This window comes from Nanorana parkeri, unplaced genomic scaffold, assembly GCF_000935625.1.
Source record: "Nanorana parkeri isolate BGI_ZX_2015 unplaced genomic scaffold, ASM93562v1 scaffold137, whole genome shotgun sequence".
NCBI classification, from domain to species: Eukaryota; Metazoa; Chordata; class Amphibia; order Anura; family Dicroglossidae; genus Nanorana; species Nanorana parkeri.
Window position 1 is genome coordinate 1,417,792 of NW_017306405.1, and position 22,970 is coordinate 1,440,761.

At 39.5% G+C, this 22,970-nt stretch overlaps 1 protein-coding gene and 1 long non-coding RNA gene across 2 annotated transcripts in view; one reads left to right on the plus strand and one right to left on the minus strand.

Moving 5' to 3' along the window:
* The window catches only part of CNPY1 (canopy FGF signaling regulator 1), an 83,878-nt gene that overhangs the window by 23,112 nt on the left and 37,796 nt on the right, over nucleotides 1-22,970 (plus strand). The window contains exon 3 of the mRNA XM_018553986.1: nucleotides 20,100-20,215. Coding sequence (XP_018409488.1) covers nucleotides 20,100-20,215 — 116 coding nt within the window. The remainder of the gene's footprint in view (nucleotides 1-20,099; nucleotides 20,216-22,970) is intronic.
* Nucleotides 21,839-22,970, minus strand: part of LOC108785018 — a 23,803-nt gene continuing 22,671 nt past the window's right edge. Inside the window, exon 4 of the long non-coding RNA XR_001941107.1 lies at nucleotides 21,839-21,852. This is a non-coding gene — a long non-coding RNA (uncharacterized LOC108785018). The remainder of the gene's footprint in view (nucleotides 21,853-22,970) is intronic.

The following is a 22,970-nucleotide window of genomic DNA, read 5'->3' on the forward strand; positions in this document are numbered from 1 at the left end:
GGTGGGTGTCAGGGGGGCTGCATTGTATGTGAATGTGAAGAGGGGGAGCAGCAGGTTGCATTGTATGTGAGGGGGAGGAGGGGGCAGGGATGACAAGTGGTGGAAAAAGGTTGCAGAGGTTAGCGATTGTGGAGGAACGGCTTTAGCATGTATTGCTTTTGGAGGAAGAAATTTGCTGGTGAACCATGGCATTTCTTTAACTTCTGGGAGTGTCGAATCCTAATATGTTCCAGCTAGCTGCATCTTGTTTCTAGTTGCACTGCCCAGGCGTGCACCAGGTCTTTTACAACCCTATCAAGCCTGTGGTTCTCTGTCTTTTAATTTTGCATTTGGGGGTGGGGAAGAGAGCGCCATTGGGGGTTGGGAAGGGGACACAGTTTGGCATCTTTACCTTGGGCACTGGATGACCTTGTCCTGGCACTGTACAGAAAGTCCATTACCTGTCCATGTCTTCCTTTTTTCCACTGGACATAGCTGTAGTGTGCCAGGCAACTCTATTGTTAAAATAACCCTGGTGCCAGTAAGTTAGGAACACCAGTTGCATAGCTATCTGAATGTGCAAGCTATATATTCTGATTCTACTCAATGTAGGCTCCTTCTCATCACTCCGAGTAAGAGATGAAGCTCCACTATAAAGAATCATATGACAGTGGGTTGCATTTCTGACAGAAGCAGTTCTCTGATTAATTTTACTTGTGTGAAACCTCTGTTTAAAGCAAACCTATAGGGTTTCCTGTTTTATTATGTACACTGTACCCTAGGATCCTTAAAGTATGTTTCTACTATTGCAGTCAGATTTGAGAAAACCCCTCTATATGTTTGTTATGTGTCCCTTTTCACATGGCATATCTAAAATTGTAAAAATATATATTTTAGCTGTGTCTTTGCTGAAGGCATTTATGCAAATTCCAGGCTACTTTGAGCAGTTTGAAAAATAAGGGACAAACTAAGGGACAGACTGTGCATCCTCTCATCAACATACAATAAGGGGAATGTATGAAAACTGGAGCAGACAAAAACTGGAGCAGCTGTGCATGGCAACCAATCAGCTTCTCTTTTTCATTTTCAAATCTTAACTGAACAGAGAAGCTGATTGGTTGCTGTGCACAGCTGCTCCAGTTTTGATAAATTCCCCTCAATGTTTCTACATTTTAATCCCATTGTTAGGACAGACAGTGTTCAAATCTACTTTACAATTGATAATGAGATCTGCCAGCACAGTACAGACATGATTAATTAGAGTAAACATAACTTCCCCCAACTCCTCTCCAGCCCTCTCCTTAACTTACATAGGGGAAATCTAGGTAGGATTTTAAGCTAGTAAAAAGCACTTAAAAATGTAAGCTGAAATTCTTAAATATTTGTTTATGCTATGTTAATGGGAACATGTAACAAATATGAAGTAGATATTATCCCAATATGGCTACAAAAGTGGAAACACACTTTAAAACCCAGGGTTTACATGGTAGCAACAGCTTTTGGATCCCATTGTGACCCACCTCCTTCCTTCCATCCTCTGTGTCGTGTATTTGTGTATTTGACACCAATTACTATGGACAGGGTCATTGGCTAATAGGAAAGTCCGCTAAGGGTTGTAGAAAGAGTAGTCATAGGATGAATAGGAAGTCATGACAACTGTTTGTGGTCAGGATTCTGCAAATCCCAGGGCACAGTGAAGAGGATCCAAAAATGAGATTAAGTATCTGGAGGTGCCTATACTATAGATGAGAGAGTACATTAGGAGGTGGGAATCACCCTGCAGATTCTTCTAGAACGTCTGTGCAAGATGAAGCTTACAGTCAAGGAAACTGTGTATCTATTTACTGTACATCTATTTTGTTTGGGCCAGTAATGAATATATTTTAGCACTTGGACGATCACCTGGCCAATCTAAATACACGCTTTTCAGTGTACTCTCTCCTTCTGAGGCACAGATCACTCCATGTAAGACTACAGATGGAACAACAAACAAATTGTCAGTAGTCAGAGACTAAAATTCATACTTTACTGGTAGGCAGTAGAAACCCATTATTTAAAAAAAGCATACAGCTATTTTCTATTATCAAATCTTTCTGCTTGCCTAGGAAGTGTGATGGTTTATGAAAAATTGATTAGCAGTCCTTAGATGTGGTGGATACATTTGTTTTCTTTTTTCATGCTTTGTATTATTTATTTCCACTAAATGATCCTGCCAGTAACACACTTCTGGTCCATTGGTGACAGCGCTCACTCTTTGTACTGTACCTGTGCAGAAGTAGTTTTGTCACCTTAGGGCAGACACTGTTAGGACAGAACACCTCTCCATCTCCTCAACTCCAAACATAGAGGAAGTATTTTGTAGATCAGAGTTCAACTGGACAGGGCTGACTACAATGCTTGAAATAACACTGCATAGTTCACAGGACCTCACTGGATTTCTGCAAAGATCAACAGCCATTTTATTTGCACTTATCCAACAAAAAGGTTTTAATTGTATATTTGATAAACCAAAATAGAATGAATAGGTGATGTTGATTGTGAGGCTTGTTTAATAGCCACCTCTATGGAAGTTGATTAGTCAGTGTCCTAAACAAATTGCAGAAGTTCATTGTTGGGGTTTACAGCCACCTAAAACTCAGGGCTACACTTCTGATTAAGAGATTTGCGTAATGAAGGACCTTACCATTGCCTTGTTTTATTATATATAACTGAACAAAAAATCATATTTGGAAATCAGCAGGCATAGTCTAGTTAGGTTTCAAAGGCCAAAGATTGCACACATGTTTAGAGGAGACACACATAGTTCCAGTTTGCTTATTCTGATTCTAAGGTGTTTTTTTACTATTGGCAGAAAATATAAAGAACTGCTTTGGTTGGGTGTGGATAGATTAGCTGGCCAATGTCCTCAACATTATTTTAGTTAGGACAGTCTTTCATGGAAAAAAACAGCTCTTGGCAGACTATATTGGTAGAAAATGACCTGTCATTGTGGCATTGATACCCTTTAATAGTGACACAGACATGTTTAAAAGTCCTATGGAACACAAATGCAGCCCTCAGATTTAAACTAAGACACTCACAAACCAACATCCACAGAGGTGGCTATTAAAATATGGAGCCAAGTCAATGGGCACCCATACTAGATTAGTCTTTGACTTTTTTTTTTTTTTTTGAGGTATTAGTCATTAAAAATTAGTCACGCACTAAAACGATTTTTCCATATTCTAACAACAAATTAAAGGAGACTTGAGAATAAAAAATGGGGGTTATAATATTGACTTTAGTTTAACCCTTTTGCTGCCAGTGCCTTTTTTGCACACATGTTAAAAAAAAGAAATCTGTATTTTTATGTTAAATTTCCATAAGTATTATCCCACTCCCAAAAACCATATAAATCCTAAATGTTTGTAAATTTACTTTTTGAACATCCCATAGGATGTACTTGCACAATGCAGTGATGCAGTTCTCACAGAGCTTGATGCCTGAACTACAACTCAACATCTAAACAATGGAACGTTATCATTGCTTACTGGAATCAATGCATAATGGGATATATAGTCTTGACAAATTTAGATTGCATCACATCAAGCAGCAGGGAAAGAAATGCACACTGGGAATCCAGGAAGCCATTGAAGTTTGCTTAAAGTGCATCTGAAGCCAAAACTTTATCTTTAGTTGTGGATAGAGTGCGGAAAGATTAATTTTTTATTGCTGTCTGTGATTTACCCACTCTATTTGTCCTGTGGAATGTTATCTCTGAAAGTTAAAGCAAGTACCTTATCTTTGGTTGTCATTAGAACAGGAAGAGATGGTAATTCTTTTAGTGGGGGCATTGTGGTGGTTACCCTGCTGACCACCAGTGACTTCCCTCCCTTTGGAGGGATTTTCTCCCACTTCCCATTGTAGCTATTAGACAGGAAGTGGAAATAAATCTCTCCAATGGGACACAGTTGTCAAAAAGGCTAACAGAGGTTATAAACTTCTCTTACTGTATCTAAAACAAAGAAAAGCTTGGCATTCAGTTCTACTTTAAAGCAATTGCTTTGATGTGTACTAGTATGCATTTGAAGGCTGTCAATTTGCTTCTTTGATTAAAAGCCAGTTATTTACACAACTAAATAACTCATCAGCAGTGATTCATCCCTAACCCAAGAGCTCTTCCCATTTTACAATCAGACAAATTGGACCACAACGCAAGCAGTTCTGCTGTGCGGTCTCTTTAACTAACTGCTCTGGAAATCCCTTGAGGTGTGTTCGTTTTGAATCTATTAAACAAAAATTATATTTATATATAACAGATATAATATAAAAGACCTCCCAATGATAATGTGGAGTCTAGTTTTGTTGTCATGTGACATGTGATGTCATAGAAAAACTGTCATATGAAGTTATCATCTGGGAAAAGCTCTGCCAAAAGCATGGGCGTTATACACTGAGATAAGGGCATGTGCATACTGGCAGAAATGAGGCAGGGAGCAATAATAGCAGACCTGCCATAACAGCATGCACACTGTAACATAGGCCTTGTATGAGCTCATCCTGTGTCCTATTCACTTGAAATCTGAGCAGATATCAGTCATCCTTGAATGGTACAAAATGTTGAAAAGAAGGCAATCTCATATTTTACAGCAATATTTTTACCCATGATTGGGGTATATAGTAGTTATATAATCTAATACAGCATTTTTTTAAATGTATTCTTTATTTTGAGAAGAAAAAAATCATGTTAACAAACATTAATAAGTCGCCATTTAAAGAAAAACATAAACCATAAAGGGTGGTAGACAACTAAGCAAAGTGGTTTCCTCCATCCAGGTTTATTATGTGTAGAACCCCTTACAGGGATCTCAAGTCTCCCTGATGTTCAGGGAGTCTCCCTCTTTTGGACAGCAGCTCCCTGATGTCCGCGAGAGAGACATTTTCTTCCTGAAAGCTTCACTCTGAGTAAACCTTTCCGGTAAGCTATCAGTGGGTAAAGTTTCAGAGTGACATATTATATATGTAAAAAAAACAAACCAAAAAAACAAAAAACAGAAAGGGCACCTCCCTGAAATGAGACGGGAACCTCCCTGAAATAAGGTTTTGCAGGTTGGGATGTCTGCCCTTATACCCCGTGAGTACGACTTGGCAAAGGGAATAACATACTTATCGAAGGGGATAAGGAACCAAGGTAAGTAAGCCACCTTGATACAAATCTGGAAGGTTCTAGGGAGGATGCAGGTAATGACAGCCAACATGCAAATAGCATTTTTTAAATAGCAAGTTAAATCCCTGGCACACCTTTACTGTCAGAAAATGCCTTTATGTAGGAAATGTAATAATGAACTTTCTGAGCAGAAATTGAATGTGCCCAGCAAAGTCTTTGTTACATACAATTTTTTTTTATTTCTAATAAAATACATTTGATTTATTTGTGCTTAGTTTGTGTCTAATTTTGCAAAGTCAGAAGTGACACTGCTGAATACAGTATCTACTGCAAGTTGATTTTTTTGGACTGAATACATTCAGTCAATTGCTGGAGGGTCAAAAAGAATAACAATTTAGATATGACATTATTTATGTGAACCATTATTGTTCTGCAAAGCCTGGCGCTGGTATCATTTGTAGATAAGAATTCTTCAAGTATATCCTGCATCATCAGAATCGGTCAGAGCTTACAGTGTGACACCGAGCTAGCAGCTGTGCATTTACATTGTGCGCCTTAGAAAGCCTTATCCTATGTAAGTTGAATGCAGCTGTACTCTTTACCATGAGACTCTCTAATCACCACAAGTGTATAACCAAGACTCAGCCTGCATCATTTATGCTGTTCCGAGTCAGACTTGCTGCAGGCTTTGCCCTGAGGCAAATAAAAGATTATCTTATTTGCAATACATTCTAGTATCTTAAGGTACTTTGCTGGGAAGTTGCTTTCTTCCTTAATACAGTGTACATAGAGAATTGTCATTGATTTGCCATGCCTTCAAAAGACACTAAAATGTAAATTATAATATCCTATATAAGTCAAACCACTTCCACTCATATATTGGCGTTGTACATAAGCAGTTTACACAGTCAATGACCTTCCATCATTGCAGCCAAATACTCTTATGGATTCATTAGATGCTCCCTATGCTAAGATATGATGAAATGGTTGCTTGTTTTGCCTCCCAGATCTATTACAAGAACAGATCAAAGTTAAAAAAAAATGCATAAGATTTTCCTCTTGACACTTTTTTTTATTATTGTTATTAGAGCTTTATATTTTTTGTAGATATTTAATTTATTGATTTTATTATGTATGGAACATGTATACTATTAAACAGTAATGCTTTTTGTTAAATATTTAAAGCCGTTCAAGATGTGTAATTTAGCAAACATAATAAAAAATTAAGATTATTCTATTCCTGAACATGTTTATTTTATTAATTTTATTTATTTATATAGTGTCAACAGATTGCACAGCAACCAGTTCTTGCCATAGTTGTACATACCCTGAAGTTAATTTAGGTAGTAGTCAGTCAGTATGTTTTTGGGTTACATCAGGGCCGACATCCTAGGACAATGGAAGACTATTCATCTTAAAGAAATACTGTAAAAGCAGATAGCTAACTTTTTTTCTGTATCTCTAGACAAAATCTTTTCTTCTTCTTTTTTTACAGTATGGATGGAGTGAGAATGGATTTGACCCTCTGTCAAGTATTTAATAGTGTCTTTGTCCCCATGGGGGAGATTCCCTATTTGTACTGGTGATCAATGTTACTGATAAAGAGAGTGGAGGGAAATCCAACATTTTAAAGTTGTCCTCAGAACAAGGGGTGTGGGGAAATCTTCCAATGGAACACCTGTTTCAGGGAAAACTGAGAGGGGAATTCCCCTCACTTTAGGAGATTTCCTCTAACATTTGTGTCTCTAAGACAGTATGCAAAGGTAAATTTTCACAATGATACATAGACAGCAAAAAATAAATTGGCATGGGTTTTAAAACTTATATCCCAAACTAAAAAATGTTGGCCCTACTTACACTTTAATTACATAATTGGAAGTGTTTCTTGTCTAGCATTTTTTATTAAAAAACACCTATGTATATACAATAATGTGCATTTATGGTGTGTTACTGCATGCTTTTTTCACTTGGCCTTATGCACATCAGAAGGCTTTCTTGTTTTACAAAGTACAGGGAAGAACATTGCAGTATAAATCCATAAAAATAATTTGGGTTCTTATTCATTATAGTGGAGGTCATTGAGGTGCATTAACACACAGGAATTTATTTTAATTGCTGAAGTGCAACAATATGAACAGATTGAAGCACACAGTATGTGCCCATCTATACACGCCCTAATGAAGTTGGTTTGTAGCTATGGACAATAGGACATTTTTGCTGTGACACAGGTCTCATATATCAGGCCCTCCGTGCTTTAAAACCTTGCGTCCATGTATAGTTTGGGATTTCATATGGAGTATCCATATTTATTCATCATATATGAAGTCTGTTCTTCCTGCTTAGTAGTTGTGGTTTACTGCTTCTTAGTCACCTCTTCATGTGGCTTATTCCATAAAGTGAAAGTGTAAATATAAACCAACTCAATGCTTAAAAAGAGGATCTCCCTTTCCTTACATTAGTTGCAACATACATGAAATTAAAACTAAATAACTTCCCTAAAACATTTGTGAAAATATTCTCAGTGATATCTGGCACAGTACTGGAATATGATTCTGTACTATTGTATGCCAATAACTATGCCGATTGGCTTAATGTGAAGGCTGGGGAAGGTACATGTTCTCACTGCCAAGTTTTCCACTGCATCTTAGAGTAGAAAGATATGCAAAAGTAATTCAGATAGCACAGTTCTAACATAATAGATCCACACCCAGTAAACATCTGGTAGACTGAAAATACAAAGCACACAGCTCACCCCTATCATGTGTTCCTGCAATCCACATTCGGTGCACGGATGACTCTCTTCTGGAGTAATAGGCTCAAAAACTGTTGAACCAGCACATGATGATCTTCCAAAGAAATTCAAACTTTATTCCACATGCATCTGTACAAAACACAACAGCGGTTGTGTTTTGTACAGATGCACGTGGAATAAAGTTTGAATTTCTTTGGAAGATTATCTTGTGCTGGTTCCACAGTTTTTGAGCCAGTAAACATCTGAAACTAACCGCAGCCTCAGTTCATCGGGGGCACCAGATGCTGCAGAATTGTCACCATTTATTACAGGGTCACCGCAGTGACAGATGAGAATTATTCCTCCTAGACAGACAGGCTGGAATATTGCTTATGGCAGCTTCTGAAAAATAGAACAAATGTTAAAGTAATCAAAATGGTAATCAACATCCCTCTTTAACTGATTTTATCACAGTGGTTGACCACCAGTGGTGCTGATTGCACTGTCTGATTAATCTGAAAGCTACAAATATGTATAGGAAAAGCAGTCATAAAGTTAATAAAAGTGCAAACATAGAAAAAATTGCCTCCAGGTAACTTTAACAGTGATAACTCGCTGAAGGAACTGTATAGTTATGCTTTACAAAACTGCTTCTATGGCTGCACACAATATACAGTGGTATATTGTGGTATTACAGCATGCATCCTATGAGACAGGTGCAAAAAGATTAGACACATATAGGAGTATTTATAACTGAATAATGCTTGTAGAAGTGTTGCATTTTCGGTTGCATTACACTGGTCTACATTTTACCAGAATAGGGTAACTAATAAAGGAAAATTAAGTTCTTAGTATTAATTGGCTCCAGTTTCCAAGATACAGCTTCAGGTCAAAATTGCATTAGAATAATTCAAAATTAGGAGGGGAATGTGCGATAATGCTCCATAACTTTTCTGCAAAATGTGATCTTGCAATGAGAAGGGTGCCAAACCAATCATTATACATTTATCTTTTTATCGGTACCAATAACATAACTTTCCATTAATTTATTGGTTTTTCATATAAAATTTTCGTGCTCATCGTCTTTATCATTATCTGAGTCTAGAGAGTAGGATCCTGGTGGATCTGGAATAGGCAAGTCCTCACCATAGGGTACAGGACGCAGTGCTGATGGAATGTTTGGATATTCCACGGTCCACTTCTTCTTTCTTGAGATCCCTTTTGCAAGTGGGGTAACTAGGCAAAAATAGCAGTCACTACTATGATTGGTGGGTTCCCATTTACATCATTGGGACTGCGAAAGGCATAGACTTTTCTTCTTGTTTAGCCAATGACGCAGATAAGTTGCACATGTAATGCAACAATAATGAGGGGCCCAACTCTTGTCCTGATCCCCTATTTTTCATCCCAAATATACCACTGCCGTCATACTGCACTTTTGAGATGCAAATGTAATCTCAGCACAAATGTAGCAGAAGTTATCTGCATTGTTTACACAGTTTTCGAGGCACCTTGGCTTCTGAGGGAAAATATCACACAACTGTTGGAAATGTTAGGCTGTGACACTTTCACAAGCCACCAGATGTAGCTGTATGAGGCATAGATCTGACCAAAACAAATGTACCTTGTAATAAAAGAACAATAAATTACAGTTGGGTAATAAGCTTTAGTCTCAAAGTGAAGATAAATGTATACACTTCCATGTGGTACCATTTTCATTGTTCTACCGTACTTTGGCTAGATGTTACAAGCCATCATGATGATCAGACACCTCCCTCCCTTGAAGGCAAATATACTCGCCTGTGTATAAATCTTTATTGTGAAATATCTTAAAATTTTTAGCCAACCAACCAGAACCTTTATCACCTGTTTTCTAATTCATCTAATCAAAATATGTAAGAATTAACACATTTTATCTCGGAGGTCAATAATTTCCCAAAACCTGTAGACCAGTGTTATCAGGTCTTAACCTGCAGTGTTCAGATTAACATCCACCTTTTTTTTACTGTTATTAGGCTGGCTGTTGTAGTGCTGCATGAATGAGATTGGTCAGCCCACTATTGGTGCTAAAAGTTTGTTCATACCTCCTTTGCATGCAATGATACCACATGCTGATCCAGAAAGGTGCCATAGAAGCCTCCGCAACAAAGTATTGCTTTCTAGTATAAACATGTGCTGATTCTGACTTTCACCACCTGCCCGAACCAGCAGATTTTCCAGGCCTGGAACTGTTCATAATAGTTCTGAAAGAAGGTGTTGGAAAGAACACTATGCATGTTGTGGTTGGACATTCATGTGCACCTACTAAAAATGCTTAAAAAGGAAGTGTGACTCGGCTTGCTGGCATTTATATGAAATAGTGCAGTTTTCCACCAGATAGTTCTGGATTGTATAGTATTGCTGCCCCTCTAGGGTAGTCCTTATACCCTGCAGAGGAATGGTATTAGACCCCAGTACTCCAGCCTTACTAATGGTAGTTGTACAGAATTATATTACATTAAAGGGCTCCACACAAGTAACTAGTAATGCCTCAGCTCTGTACTTTATTAAAGGAGAACTCTGGGGTCAGTGTTTTTCCCCATAGTTCTCCTTAGGGTAACGGGAGGACACAAACTAGCGTCCTCCCGTTACCCTAAGCTCAGTATACCGCGAGCTACAGCTTGCGGTATACTGAGACGCAGCTGCCGGAGCGGATCCCGACGTAGATGACGGGATCCGCCCAGCTGCGTGAGTGACAGCTGGCTCTGCCTATCTAGAGGCAGAGCCAGCTGTACCCGCCCCCTCCACGTCTGTTCCGCCAGTCAGCGCTGGCAGATCGGAGCGGGGAGAGGGGAATCCAGCCCCTCCCCCTGTCACGGCAGAGAGCCGTGACAGGATCGAGAGGTGAGCGAACCTGGTATGTGTTCGCTCCCCTCCCGATCTACTGAGCCGACCTGTGACAGTCTCATTGTCACAGGTCGGCTAGAACTATGAGGTGAGTGGAAATCACTCATCTCATAGTTCTCCTTTAAAATAAATATTTACAACAGTTTTTGTCTTGTAGTCCCAATCTTCTGTACTGTCCCTCTTCACCTGGGGAAGTATCTGACTTGAGCTCCTGCAAATGACTGCTCAAGTCAGGAGGGGGAAGGTGCTATTGTGGAGGCAGAGGGGAGGGGGTGTACAACAGAGCAGTATTACACCCTTGGGGGATGAGCAACACCAAAAGTTAGGGCTGCAAGTGAATGTCTCCTGAGTGCTACAAGGTGAGGTCAGAGTTGGATCTGACATTTTATGTAAGTAAGAGTCAGTAGTTTGGAAGAAGAGACAGGGTCTTCAAGTGGATCCAAATTGTTGCTCATTGTTCTTAAGAGTCGAAGTCAAGTCTTCCATTCTTAAAATATCATCAACCTTCGTATACCACAGTTGTGGGATGGTAGGGTTGTTTCCAAAGTAAAGAAATGAAAGCTAACACTGCATTGAGAAGATGTACAGACAATGATTTTTTGTACTTGGAGATGGGTCTGTCATTCAGGTGGAGTAGACCGGCAGCTAGATAGAGGTAAGTTGTTTAATTACAACATGGACCATACCCCAGAATGTTTTTGGTTTCAGACAGGACCAAAAAACATGAGCATTGTACCCAAAGCATCGGCACACGTCCAATCTGTAGGGAAAGTTTAAGGTTAGATCTTATTCAGAACATGTGGAACCTTGTACCACCACTTCTCCACTCTTTTGTATCCCGTTTCTTGGAATTTATTCATAATAGAGGATTTATGAGCAAAGTAGAATATCTGCTTCCTTTGGAATGAAGTAAATGACATCCTCATTTCCTTTACCACAAAAGTCGGACCGTAGCCCTGTAGTGGGATGGAATATATTGCATAAATCTGTGAAAGAGCATGTTGGATAAGCATCTCTCCCCTGTGCACCAGGGATTTTAACTTATGTGTGGACTCTTACTGTATTGATAGGGTACTTCTCCATACTACTTCCAAGTGTGTTGCCGCCCCCATTGATCCTGCTTATTGATAAGGGTCTTTTCATTAGGAACATCTACTGTCGCTATAACATTGCCTGTTATTTTATTAAAAAATGTTTTATCAAACAAGATTCAGACATTTGTTATAGTCTTTATTCTTGGTGTTAAAGATCATTGTAAAGTAATTTTTGATAAAAAAAAATAATGGACTTTGTTCCTTATGTAGCAATAATCAATAGGAAAAAAGTTCAAATGTTGTCCTGTAATCCGTCAGGACTTATTTTGCTAAGAAGCACTGCCTGGAGCAGTAAGAGTAAATACAAACTGGACCTGTTGCTGGCTTTAACCATGAATACTGTATGTACATAGTGTAACAAGGGCACTCGACTGTAGACCGCAGGTGCAAGTAAAATGCAGTTTTATTAAGGGCAAACGCCATACATCTTGTTCCATCCACAGGGTAGACCTCCCCTGTTGCACAAGATCGCTTCCCTTGTGAGCCCTCACTCTGCTCTCTCAGCAGTGTGTCCCAGCGGCCCTAGGGTCACCGACCTTCCTGACCTCTCCTAGCCTTCCCTGGCTGTTCCACGTGTCCCGCACGGACTTGAGTCTGCTGTGGCTCTGCGCTTCCTGCACCCACACAACTCCAACACAACTCTGAGCACTGGGCTAGCTTCCTAAGTAGGCTTCTCTCAGCCACCTGATCAGCCCAGGCTGGTCATTGGCAACACCTGGCCCCAGGACTGGAGATCTCATCCCACCCTGAGCTCTAAGAGATCTCCAGAACTCCAGATCCCAGCTACAATTAGGAAAACCTGGAAGGACCTGAAAAGCCAGGCTCTTCCTTTATAATATTGTTTACATTCCGGACCTTCTCAGCCCCTTAGGCTGAGAGTTCTGGGTGCCAATGTTGCCATACTATGCCGTGGCATTGCCCTGCTCTGCCACAATTGACACAATAATGGTTCATTCACAACAGTGAATCTCTAATTGAGATTTTACTTGCCTTTAGTTATGTTTCTCAGTTTGTTAATACTGTCTTACAAATGTTGCACTACAGATATTCTACAATATTTAGCATGTATCACCTTTCCCTTAGTAGCCAGTAGCAAAAGCATGCACATTACCAAAGGTGTCTTCACATGACAGCTATTATATAGAGGTTACTGGACCAGAACTGGAAAATAGTATTGTGTGAGATGGCCTTTCCCATCGACAAGCAAAAAGGTCAGGACAAACCACAAGGGATATATTTGTGGTCTTACCTGGCCTCAATCACTGGGAAGACACGTCAGCGCGTAACACTTCCCGTCACTTCTCCACCTAAAACCATGTTATCCCTTTACAGAGTGAATACAGAAGATGGAGCTTATTCCTAAACCTGGTACAAGAAATTATTTTGCTACATTTTTGGTCAGTGATTGGGAATGTGGAAATTGTGCACACTATGATTAAAAAAAAGTTCAGTGCAAGAAAACAAATATCTTAATACTAACAATAATTAGATTTTGATCATTAGAAATCTGTTAATCTTATGGAAAAGAAACCATGACTATAAAAAAGGTAAATTGTTTGGATGCTGGGATTTTAAATCACCCAACAGCTTATATTTTAGCTATAGTTTATTTGTTTATACAGTAACTCCCAGGATTATCAGCCTTCAGTGTAAACCCTGTGATAACACTTTTCTTTTCCTCTTTCACTCCCTAAATAAAGCTCTGCATTTTTATAAACTTTCATTCAGATTGTTTTCTAAATAAACATTATCCTAACCTATCTTTAAAGGAGATCTATGAGGTGAGTGATTTCTACTCATCCTCATAGTTAGAACCGACCTGTGAAAAAGAAGCTGTCGGCTCTATCGATCGGAAAGTGAGCAGAAACATGCCACTGATCTGCTCACTTCTCGATCGTCTCCCTCAAGTGACTGTCAGTCACCTCTCCCTGCAGGGATCCCCCCTCCCCTCCCCTCTCTGATCCTCCAGCGCAGAGTGGGGGGAATGAGTGGGGAAGGGAGCGGGCACAGCTAGCTCTGCCTCTGGATAGGCAGAGCCACCTGTCACACAGCTGGGTGGATCTCAACAGTAATGTCGGGATCCGTCCCGGCTGCGGCGGTCTCAGTATACCACCACAGTATAAACTGTCACACGTCGGCTCAATAGATCAGGAAGAAAGTGAACGCATACTATCGCTCGCTCACTTCTCAATCATCTCCCTGCAGAGAGCGGTGACTGTCAGTCACCTCTTCCCGTAGGGATTCCCCCCTCCCCGCTCCGATCCTTCAGCGCTGACTGAGGGAATGAACAGGGGAGGGGGCAGGTACAGCTGGCTCTGCCTCTAGATAGGCAGAGCCAGCTGTCACTCACGCAGCTGGGTGGATCTCAACAGTAATGTCGGGATCCATCACGGCTGCGGCGGTCTCAGTATACCGCAAGCTATAACTCGTGATATACTGAGCTTTGGGTCACGGGAGGACGCTAGTATATGTCCTCCCGTGACCCTAAAGAGAACTATGGGGAAAAACACTTACCCCAAAGTTCTCTTTTAAATCCCGCTCTGTTCACACTTTTGCATTTTGTAGCTGGAAGGGCTAATACAATACTCAAACAATGGATTTCCATGTTTGCAATGGCCCCTGTTTACTTCCGAGTGTTCTGTCACTTGTAGCCAAATGTCTGTCTCTGGACATGAGCTACTTTTTTTGAAAAATTCTGCATTCATGGCCTCATTGGCTTTAATGGAAATGCCTGCACATGTCTAACATGGACGTTTTTAAGCTTTTTTTTGTGTGTTTGTTGTGCGTGTTTCTCAAAAGACGCAGCTCTCTGTTTTGTAAACTTCCCTTAAGCTAAATACAGCTGAAAAACATTAAAAATGCTTTGAAAGCCTGAAAGAAGCCTAAAAACTTTGACTCTGAGGTGTGAACAGAGCCTAATGGTGTATGTTTTTAAAGAAAACTCACATGTGCCTAGTGGAGTGTAGAATATCTAAGTTGTAAAATGTAGCTACCTTTGTGGGAAGCCACAAAACATGACATTTAACTGATACTCACAGTGATGGATTACATCAATAATAAAATAAGACACGTGAAAAGAAAAAAGTGAAAAATATTCACCTTACTCCTTAGTTCTGGACACTCCCTCCTTTACTTTCTGGGCCTCACAATGGGATCTTGAGAAAGCTCCGGGTCCCAACTCTCATCAGAAGATGCTGTAGTAATATGCAGGAACATATTTTCATGAGATTTAGGATCGTCAACTTTCCCAGGAAACCACAAGAAGACAGTGATGTCACCTTCCCCTAGGCAAGACTGCTAAACCCCAGGAGTAAAGTAACTTTTTTAATGATTTTCTTTCAGAGTTTTTTTTATTATTGTAATCCAGCATTTCGTTAAAAAAAAAAAATGGTGGGGGGAATGCCACATTAGTGGACCTTGTTTTTCAGTGCAAGGTCCCCTTTCAGGATAGGCTTTGAAGCCACTGTTGTAGATAACCTTTACACAGAGTGCAATGAAACCTTCAAAGAGAGCAGGTAAAGTTATTAAATGGCAATCCGTATTGAATCTTTTTGGTGTTCTAGCTCTAGAAGATCTGATAATATGCAAATTAGTAGCTGTCCATCTCCAGAAGACAGGCAGCAGATTAAATTGGGTTAGCTTCAAGAGGCATATCTTACTTGATTGATTTAACCCTTTCGCTGCCAAGGACGTACGTCGTACGGAGCTACAAAAGTGCTTCCAGCTGGCCAGCTCAGTACGTCGTACGGACCTGGCATTTACAGTTCTACTATAAGCTGATGGTCGCTTTAGCGACCATCAGCTTATAGTAGAATGGTTTTGCATACCTTCATTTTTTTTACCTTTTCGCAAAAAGGCGCAATTACAAATTTGCTAATATTTGTTATTTATTAACTCAATACAGTTTTATCTTTTAGATTTAGTCAGAAAATTATTTTTTTTGTGCACGGATACTGATTTTGGTGTGTTTTAACAATTGAATTGTGTATTTTTATCGGTTTAATATTAATTTGAGAAACATTTGCGCAATTATCGCAGGGCCTACAAATTTAGTATCACCATCTTTTTATTCTACCGGGCCTGCGCTTTCAGAAAATATATGGTTTGGGGGGTCTTTTACAAACGCTAGCAACGCAGCAGTTGAAAATCAAACCAATAGGAAAAAATTGCAGAAAATTCAAAAATGGCTTGGCCAGCTGATTTGAAAAACGTTCCGGAGGGCTTGGCAGCGCAAGGGTTAAAGCCTGCACAGTTTAGTGGCTATATAAAGGAGTGTTGGGGGTGCGACTGGATGTTCACGTGTCTGTTGTCATAATCCAGTGATTGTGTTCTGGCAGATCCACTGATTGGCTAGTTAAGCAGAGCCTAAACACGGTTGTTGATATCTGCAGACAAAAGATTTATCCCCGCTATGTCTAGATCCAGTGCCTGAGGTAAAAGGGATCCTAGCGTGCTTAGATGGTTAAAAAAAAATCAGATCTTTTAAAGACTATAGTCCACTTGTGAATTAACATTCTTTAAACTAAATAAATAAGGCTGTGAGCATTATATGTGAAACTGTGCAAGAAAACAACTGCGTAATATCACAGCAGCTAATAAGATCCAACCCTGCACTGGAAAATGGCAGATGGAACACTTCACATATAGTGGTTGCTTATAATTGCTTATCCCTCCACTTTATTAGTAAAGCCTCAAGTTTTTGAGGGTTTTTTTAAAACATGGAATCAAAAACACAGCATCATATGACTGGTTGTAGTTTTTGTAATATTACTTTGCTATTATGTTATAATTTCCATTTCGAATAATGCCTTTTGGTGTTTTCCTTTAAATCAAATCTTTCTACTCAAGAAAAAGTAAAAACAAGTCATAGTAATGACACAAAAATCTGTTGCTTGAAATAATTTTTTTTTTACATGTCCTCTTCAAAATAAGATGACTTATACTTACATTGCATGCTTGGTCCTTGCTGCACTCGGTGGTACTCCCATTGGCTGCTAAACTATTAGAGGACACAGTAGTTACGTAACAGCCACCAGGAGGAATGGCATTGCTCAGCATAGACCAAACATCCAACACTTCCAAAAATGTGTAAGATTTTATGGCAGCCATGGCCATTAAAAGTGGATAAGTTTCATCACTACTGGAGAAGTCGTCTTCTTTTTGAAAATTGTAATGAAAAAAAAAATCATGCTGCAGATTCACTTTACAGTGACATTAACTCAGGAGTTAAATCTTAAAAATGCATTTAAGTACCTTAGCTATTGACAAAACTGTACCTTATTTATACACTGAGTGGCCAGATTATTATGAACACCCCATCAGTTCTTCGTTGGGCCACCTTTTGCCTTCAATACTGCGGCGATTCTTCTTGGCATTGACTCCACGAGATGTTGAAAGGTGATGCGAGGAATCTGACACCATGCCTGATGAATAGCACTGTCCAGTTCTGTGAGATTTGATGGTTGTGGAACCAGCTGCCTGATGGCTCTTTCAACTTCGTCCCACAAATGCTCAATTGGATTGAGATCTGGTGATTGTGGGGGCCACCTAAGTAAGGTAAAGCCTCCACCATGTTCTTGAAAGCACTGCTGCACAATATGAGCACCGTGGCATGGCGCATTGTCTTGTTGGAAGAAGCCATCTCCATTGGGATACACCATCAACATCATAGGATGAACTTGATCAGCAACGATACTTTGGTATGTTGTGCTATTCAGACGTTGTTCCACACGAATTAAAGGGCCCAAATCATGCCAGGAAAACATGCCCCAAACCATAACACTGCCCCCACCAGCTTGAAGGGTTGTACTCATGCATGTGGGGTGCATGCTTTCATGCTGTTTCCTCCAAATTCTCACTCTGCCATCTGTATGATGCAACTGGAAACGTGATTCATCGGACCACATGACTTTTTTCCAATGCTCGACTGTCCAATCCTTGTGTTCCTGTGCGAATTGGAGACGTTTTATCTTGTTAACTGCAGACAGCAAAGGTGTTCAAACAGGCCTTCGACTTCCATATTCCATATGATGCAGTGTACGGCAAACAGTGCATTCAGAGATCATTTGAGAGGATACTTGATTAAGATCTGCAGCAATTTGATGCACTGTTGCCCTTCTGTTGTCTTGTACCAGTCTTGCCACTCTCCGTTCTGCCCTAACATTGACTAGTCGCTGACGGCCACAATTCGCACGTTCAGACCCAGATTTTCGGCTGACAGTCCAGTCTTTAAACACTTTAACAACAGCTGCTCTTGAACATTTAACGAATTCTGCTGTTTTGCTGATACTCGCTCCATGGCCCCCGAGCGCCAACAATCATCCCACGTTCAAACGCTGTTAAATCGCGTTGTTTACCCGTATCTTCAGGAAAAAATCACTCCTACTGTCGTGGTAAACAACCTCCTACCCTATTTATATTGGTCTGGCCCTCTAGCAACTTCAGAGCGAAATTATAGCTAATTTGCTGACAAACGTCATGTGGTCATAATAATCTGGCCACTCAGTGTATGAGATTGTAGTCTATCACGGGAGTGAGCTTGGAGTGGTAACTACTTTACAACACACACAGGGACCATGGGGAACAAAAGTTGCCACCCTCCAAAAGGAAGGACAGTGTCAGCACCAATTCAGACATGATCTACAGCTGAGTGATGTAGGGCAGTTTTGTCAATAGCTAAGCTACTTGAATGCATTTTTAAAGTTTAACTCTTAAGTTTAGTATATCTTTAGGTGTCCGCATACAACCATCAATAGATTTTTGAGCACCCTGGAGAAGCCCTAAAGTGGAGCTGTTGTGATATGCAATTACTAAATATACCTCCTAAAATCAGTGGCAGGTCTGACTTAAGTCCACCCTATTTGTTTTATATTCAGTAGCTAGCCACTTGAAAGGGTGAGCCAGCCCTTGATTTTGGATAGTTTTGAGCTCTTGGGGGCTTGGAAAACAATGATATGGACATGAGAGGTATGTGGCAGCTATGGGTGATTTGTACTTTTGCATTACTACGAATGCAGGTTTGCATTAAAGGCTACGTTTATGAAGATGTGTGACTCTATAATTTTTTTATAAAGTGGACTTTACCTTTTAACACTAACTAAAAAACATCAACATAAACAGATTAAATACATATATGGGATCTGTTTACCTGCCAGAGGATTTACAGTTCTATCCATTCAGGTCTGAGATTTACACAAACCTGTTAAAAATAGGGAACATAGTGCTAACATCACCCTGCTCCCTTTCTGCTAATTGGGCAGGAAAGAAGCAGCAGAAGACAAGGTCACCTCTCTCCTACTGTCAGCTTGTTCCTTACCAGCATAATTGCATGCAGCTAACCTGATTTGCTTCTAGTGCTGCTGTACAGGGGATTAAAAGAGGCTAACACTAGTTGCATTTAAGTGTGCCTTTTCTATCTGCCTGGAGTTCAGCTTTATTATCAAATATTAGCAGTTCTGACATGATAAAGGCAGCAGGTAAACAATGTTTGTTCTTGTGTGTTTGTGTGCACAGTGTCATTCATTATAAGTGCTCTTTCACCAAAATAAGAAAACTAACAACTATATGGAACCTAATTTGAACCTGTACACCCCACAGAGTTCAGTAATAACAGAAAATCTATGAAACAATTACTTTTTCCTGTAGGCCAAGGGGCAAGCGTTATAGGACTGCCCCTAATAATTAAATCACATGGGGAATACAAATAAATTGAAATCTACCATTTAAGCCCATTGTTAATTTTTTTAAATTTTTGATAGAATGAGGCCAGGTTATTTTTTTCTGTTGATTTGTTGGGTTTGTTTTGAGGAAATTTTCCTTAACTTTCATTTGCCAGGACAGGAAGTGATGGAAGATCTTGCCAAAGAAGTCACAGGAAACAATAAAAACCTGACAGGGAGTTTTTGCCATTAATGTGTCTAATGGAAAAAAACATTCTAATAGACATAATACTCTCCTGATGAGAAGAGGACAGGAAGTGCTGGGAAGTCTTTCCAGAGGGAGCATAAAATCTTGAAATGCCTACACACCTATCTACTATTCAAAACTAAAATAATGTTTTACCTAGAGACTGGCTTTAAATAATGCTACATCAATACATCACATATGGTCTACACAATATTACTAATAACATGCAGAATAATACCGTGACAATCTTCTAATATAAAAATAAGCAATAGTGTCCCTTTAAGAGAACAGCAGTTCACGTTTTCTTTGAAATAATCCTCGCAGAGTATTCTTGATGTTCTTTTCCTCTCCTTTGCAGCCTGCAGGGCACTGGTAGATGAGCTGCAGCATGAAATTAGGAAAGTGAACCCGAGTAAGACAATTGACGTAGGGTCATTCAGGATAAGTCCGGATGGAACGCAGGTACAGAATAAGGTAAGAGAAAAAAAAGAAGTGTCTGAATTGAAAATGCTGCTAATATTAACAAGCCAGCGGTTTGGGCATAATCCTCGAGCCTTCATGATTGGATTTACTCCCACTGGGAGCTGACATAACCTTAAACTTCCTTTTCACATATCTTATGTAACTCCTGTGTTCCTGGTAACCGTTTTGAACTGTCTTTTATTTCACTTTCTGAAGCATTAGGAAATGTATTGAAGACTATTGTTTTTTTGCTTTGTTTGATATTCATGCATATTACAGGATATCAGGATAGCCGACACAATGCACCAGTTTAATGTATAATTGCATAGAAATAAAGGCTAATTGAAATCTGCAAATGAAGGCCCTTTAGGATTCCTTTAGGGAATCTTTCAAGGCCACTGAAGTCAAATTTCTTTTTTGTAGATTAATGGTATGCGTATGATCTGCAATGTTCACCTCCTCACTTCCTAAAGTCTAAAACAGGATGGCTGACATATACCATATGAATTTGTATTTTTGTTATTCCATAGCCAGTTTTGGGGGATTGATATGTCTGTTTGCTTTAAAGGTTTTTTTTAAGTGGTCATTTTTTAGCTATATGTTTATCCATCCCCCTCTTGATAAAAAAAAAAAACTGCCACTTCAATCAGAATCCAGATTTCTAAGCTACTACCCAGTATAGACAACCGCTCAGAATACATAGTTATATAGTTGTTGAGGTTTAATAAAGTCACAGATCTATTGAGTTCAATGTGTGTGTGTGTGTGTGTGTGTGTGTGTGTGTGTGTGTGTGTGTGTGCGTGTGTATGAGTTGCTAAGAGTACCTGTACCCCTGTATATTTTAATCTCTGAGAAAAGCATCTAAAAGTTTCTATAATGAGTCAATACTCTCAGCTGAAAATACTGCCTGTGAAAGAGATTGTGAAAGAGATTTCCACAATTTTACAGCTTTCACAGTAAAGAATCCCCATCACAATTTAGAATTAAACCTTTTCTCTTCCAATCTGATTGACTGCAATCACAGTTTGGTCTGCAATTTTCTGACCAGCTCCCTAAATTTTCAGATCGAAGTTTATCAAGCCAGTTGGTGCCAACAGGCCTTTCTCTTGCAGGGTCCTATAGAGCCACCAGTCTGTGTGCTGGTAAGCTGTGTGTGTCTGCACAAACACAGGCACAGCAGGACAAGTCCCTTTCCTGCTCTACAGTCCTCTTTCCTCCCTTCTCCAAGCTAGTAGATGGGTAGTTGCTGGAGATTGCTCTCCCCTTGAGATTTTGCACTAGGCAGGAAGTTCAGGGAAGCCTAGCCGAGAGTGTTGGAACCAGCTGTTTGGAAACATGATGACTGTACCTGCAAGGGCAAAATAAAAAAACAAATACTTTGCTGGACAATATACTGTATATTTGTTTGATCTGGATTCGTTATTGAAAAAAGGTTTGTTGTTTGCTCCTCTGTTCATTTCCTAGTACCTCAAACTACCCTATCGACTACTGTCAGGGCTGTTCACAAAAGGGTGAAGAGTTTGGAGAAGGCAGGAGACGTGAACAATCTAGGACAACATAGCTGAACTAGAAGGTGAGCTGAATTGGAGAATGTTTCCAAATCAGCTACGTTGGCCTAGATTGTTCATTTCTCCTGCCTTCCCCAAACCCTTCACCCTTTTGTGAATAACCCCTTATGTTTTTTCGGTCATCCGTGCTAAATCAGTGTTCCTGGTCATGAGTATCTTTTATAGCATTAGAAATTCCTGTGTTGGATAAATGGGCCGTAAGGCTGTTGAAACAATAACTAGTAGGTCAATAGTCTTAATTAAGTTTATATCTCTACAGCTTAATTTGTGATATATGCTGTTTTAAAGATTGGCTTTTGGCATTTTCATATTATTTGAAAGTACATACAGTAGAATACGAATGGAAATCACTTTTAATTTTCAGATAATTTTAGTTGTTTCTTAAAGTGTTAATTACTTCTGTATTGCTGCTTACTTATGCTAATGGGATGAATTCATTGTACAAGTCTCACAGACTTTGCAGGCAGCGCAAACAGGTTGAGAACAAGTTAATATGTAATCAGATAGGGCATTAGTTAGCAATCAAGCAGTATTGAATCCTTCATCCATCCATGCACAAAGGCATGATGAGGCCAAATGGCCTTGAAGGAAAAAACTCAGACTAGCAGGAGGAAAGTTCAAGAGTAATGTTAAAAATTATTATTTTCCGATTGGAACAGACTTCCAGCATAGTTTGGGAGCCAATCAAAGTATGTTTCTATATACAGTAAAACAAAATACTTGCATTTGTTTCAGAAATATTTAAGCATGCAGGATATTTTCTGTGCCATGGATTCAGAACATATTTGGGTGCTTTTGGGATCTAAACTCATTGGGATTAATTTACTAAAGGCAAATAAAATAGGCTGTTTACTTTCATGTAATTTTATGTTGGTGAATGTGGTGAAGCTCTGCTTACTTACATCATTTAACTCTTTCGCTGCCATGCCCTCCGGAACATTTTTCAAATCAGCTGGCCAAGCCATTTTTGAATTTTCTGCAATTTTTTCCTATTGATTTGATTTTCAACTGCTGCGTTGCTAGCGTTTGTAAAAGACCCCCCAAACCATATATTTTCTGAAAGCGCAGGCTCGGTAGAATAAAAAGATGGTGATACTAAATTTGTAGGCCCTGCGATAATTGCGCAAATGTTTCTCAAATTAATATTAAACCGATAAAAATACACAATTCAATTGTTAAAACACACCAAAATCAGTATC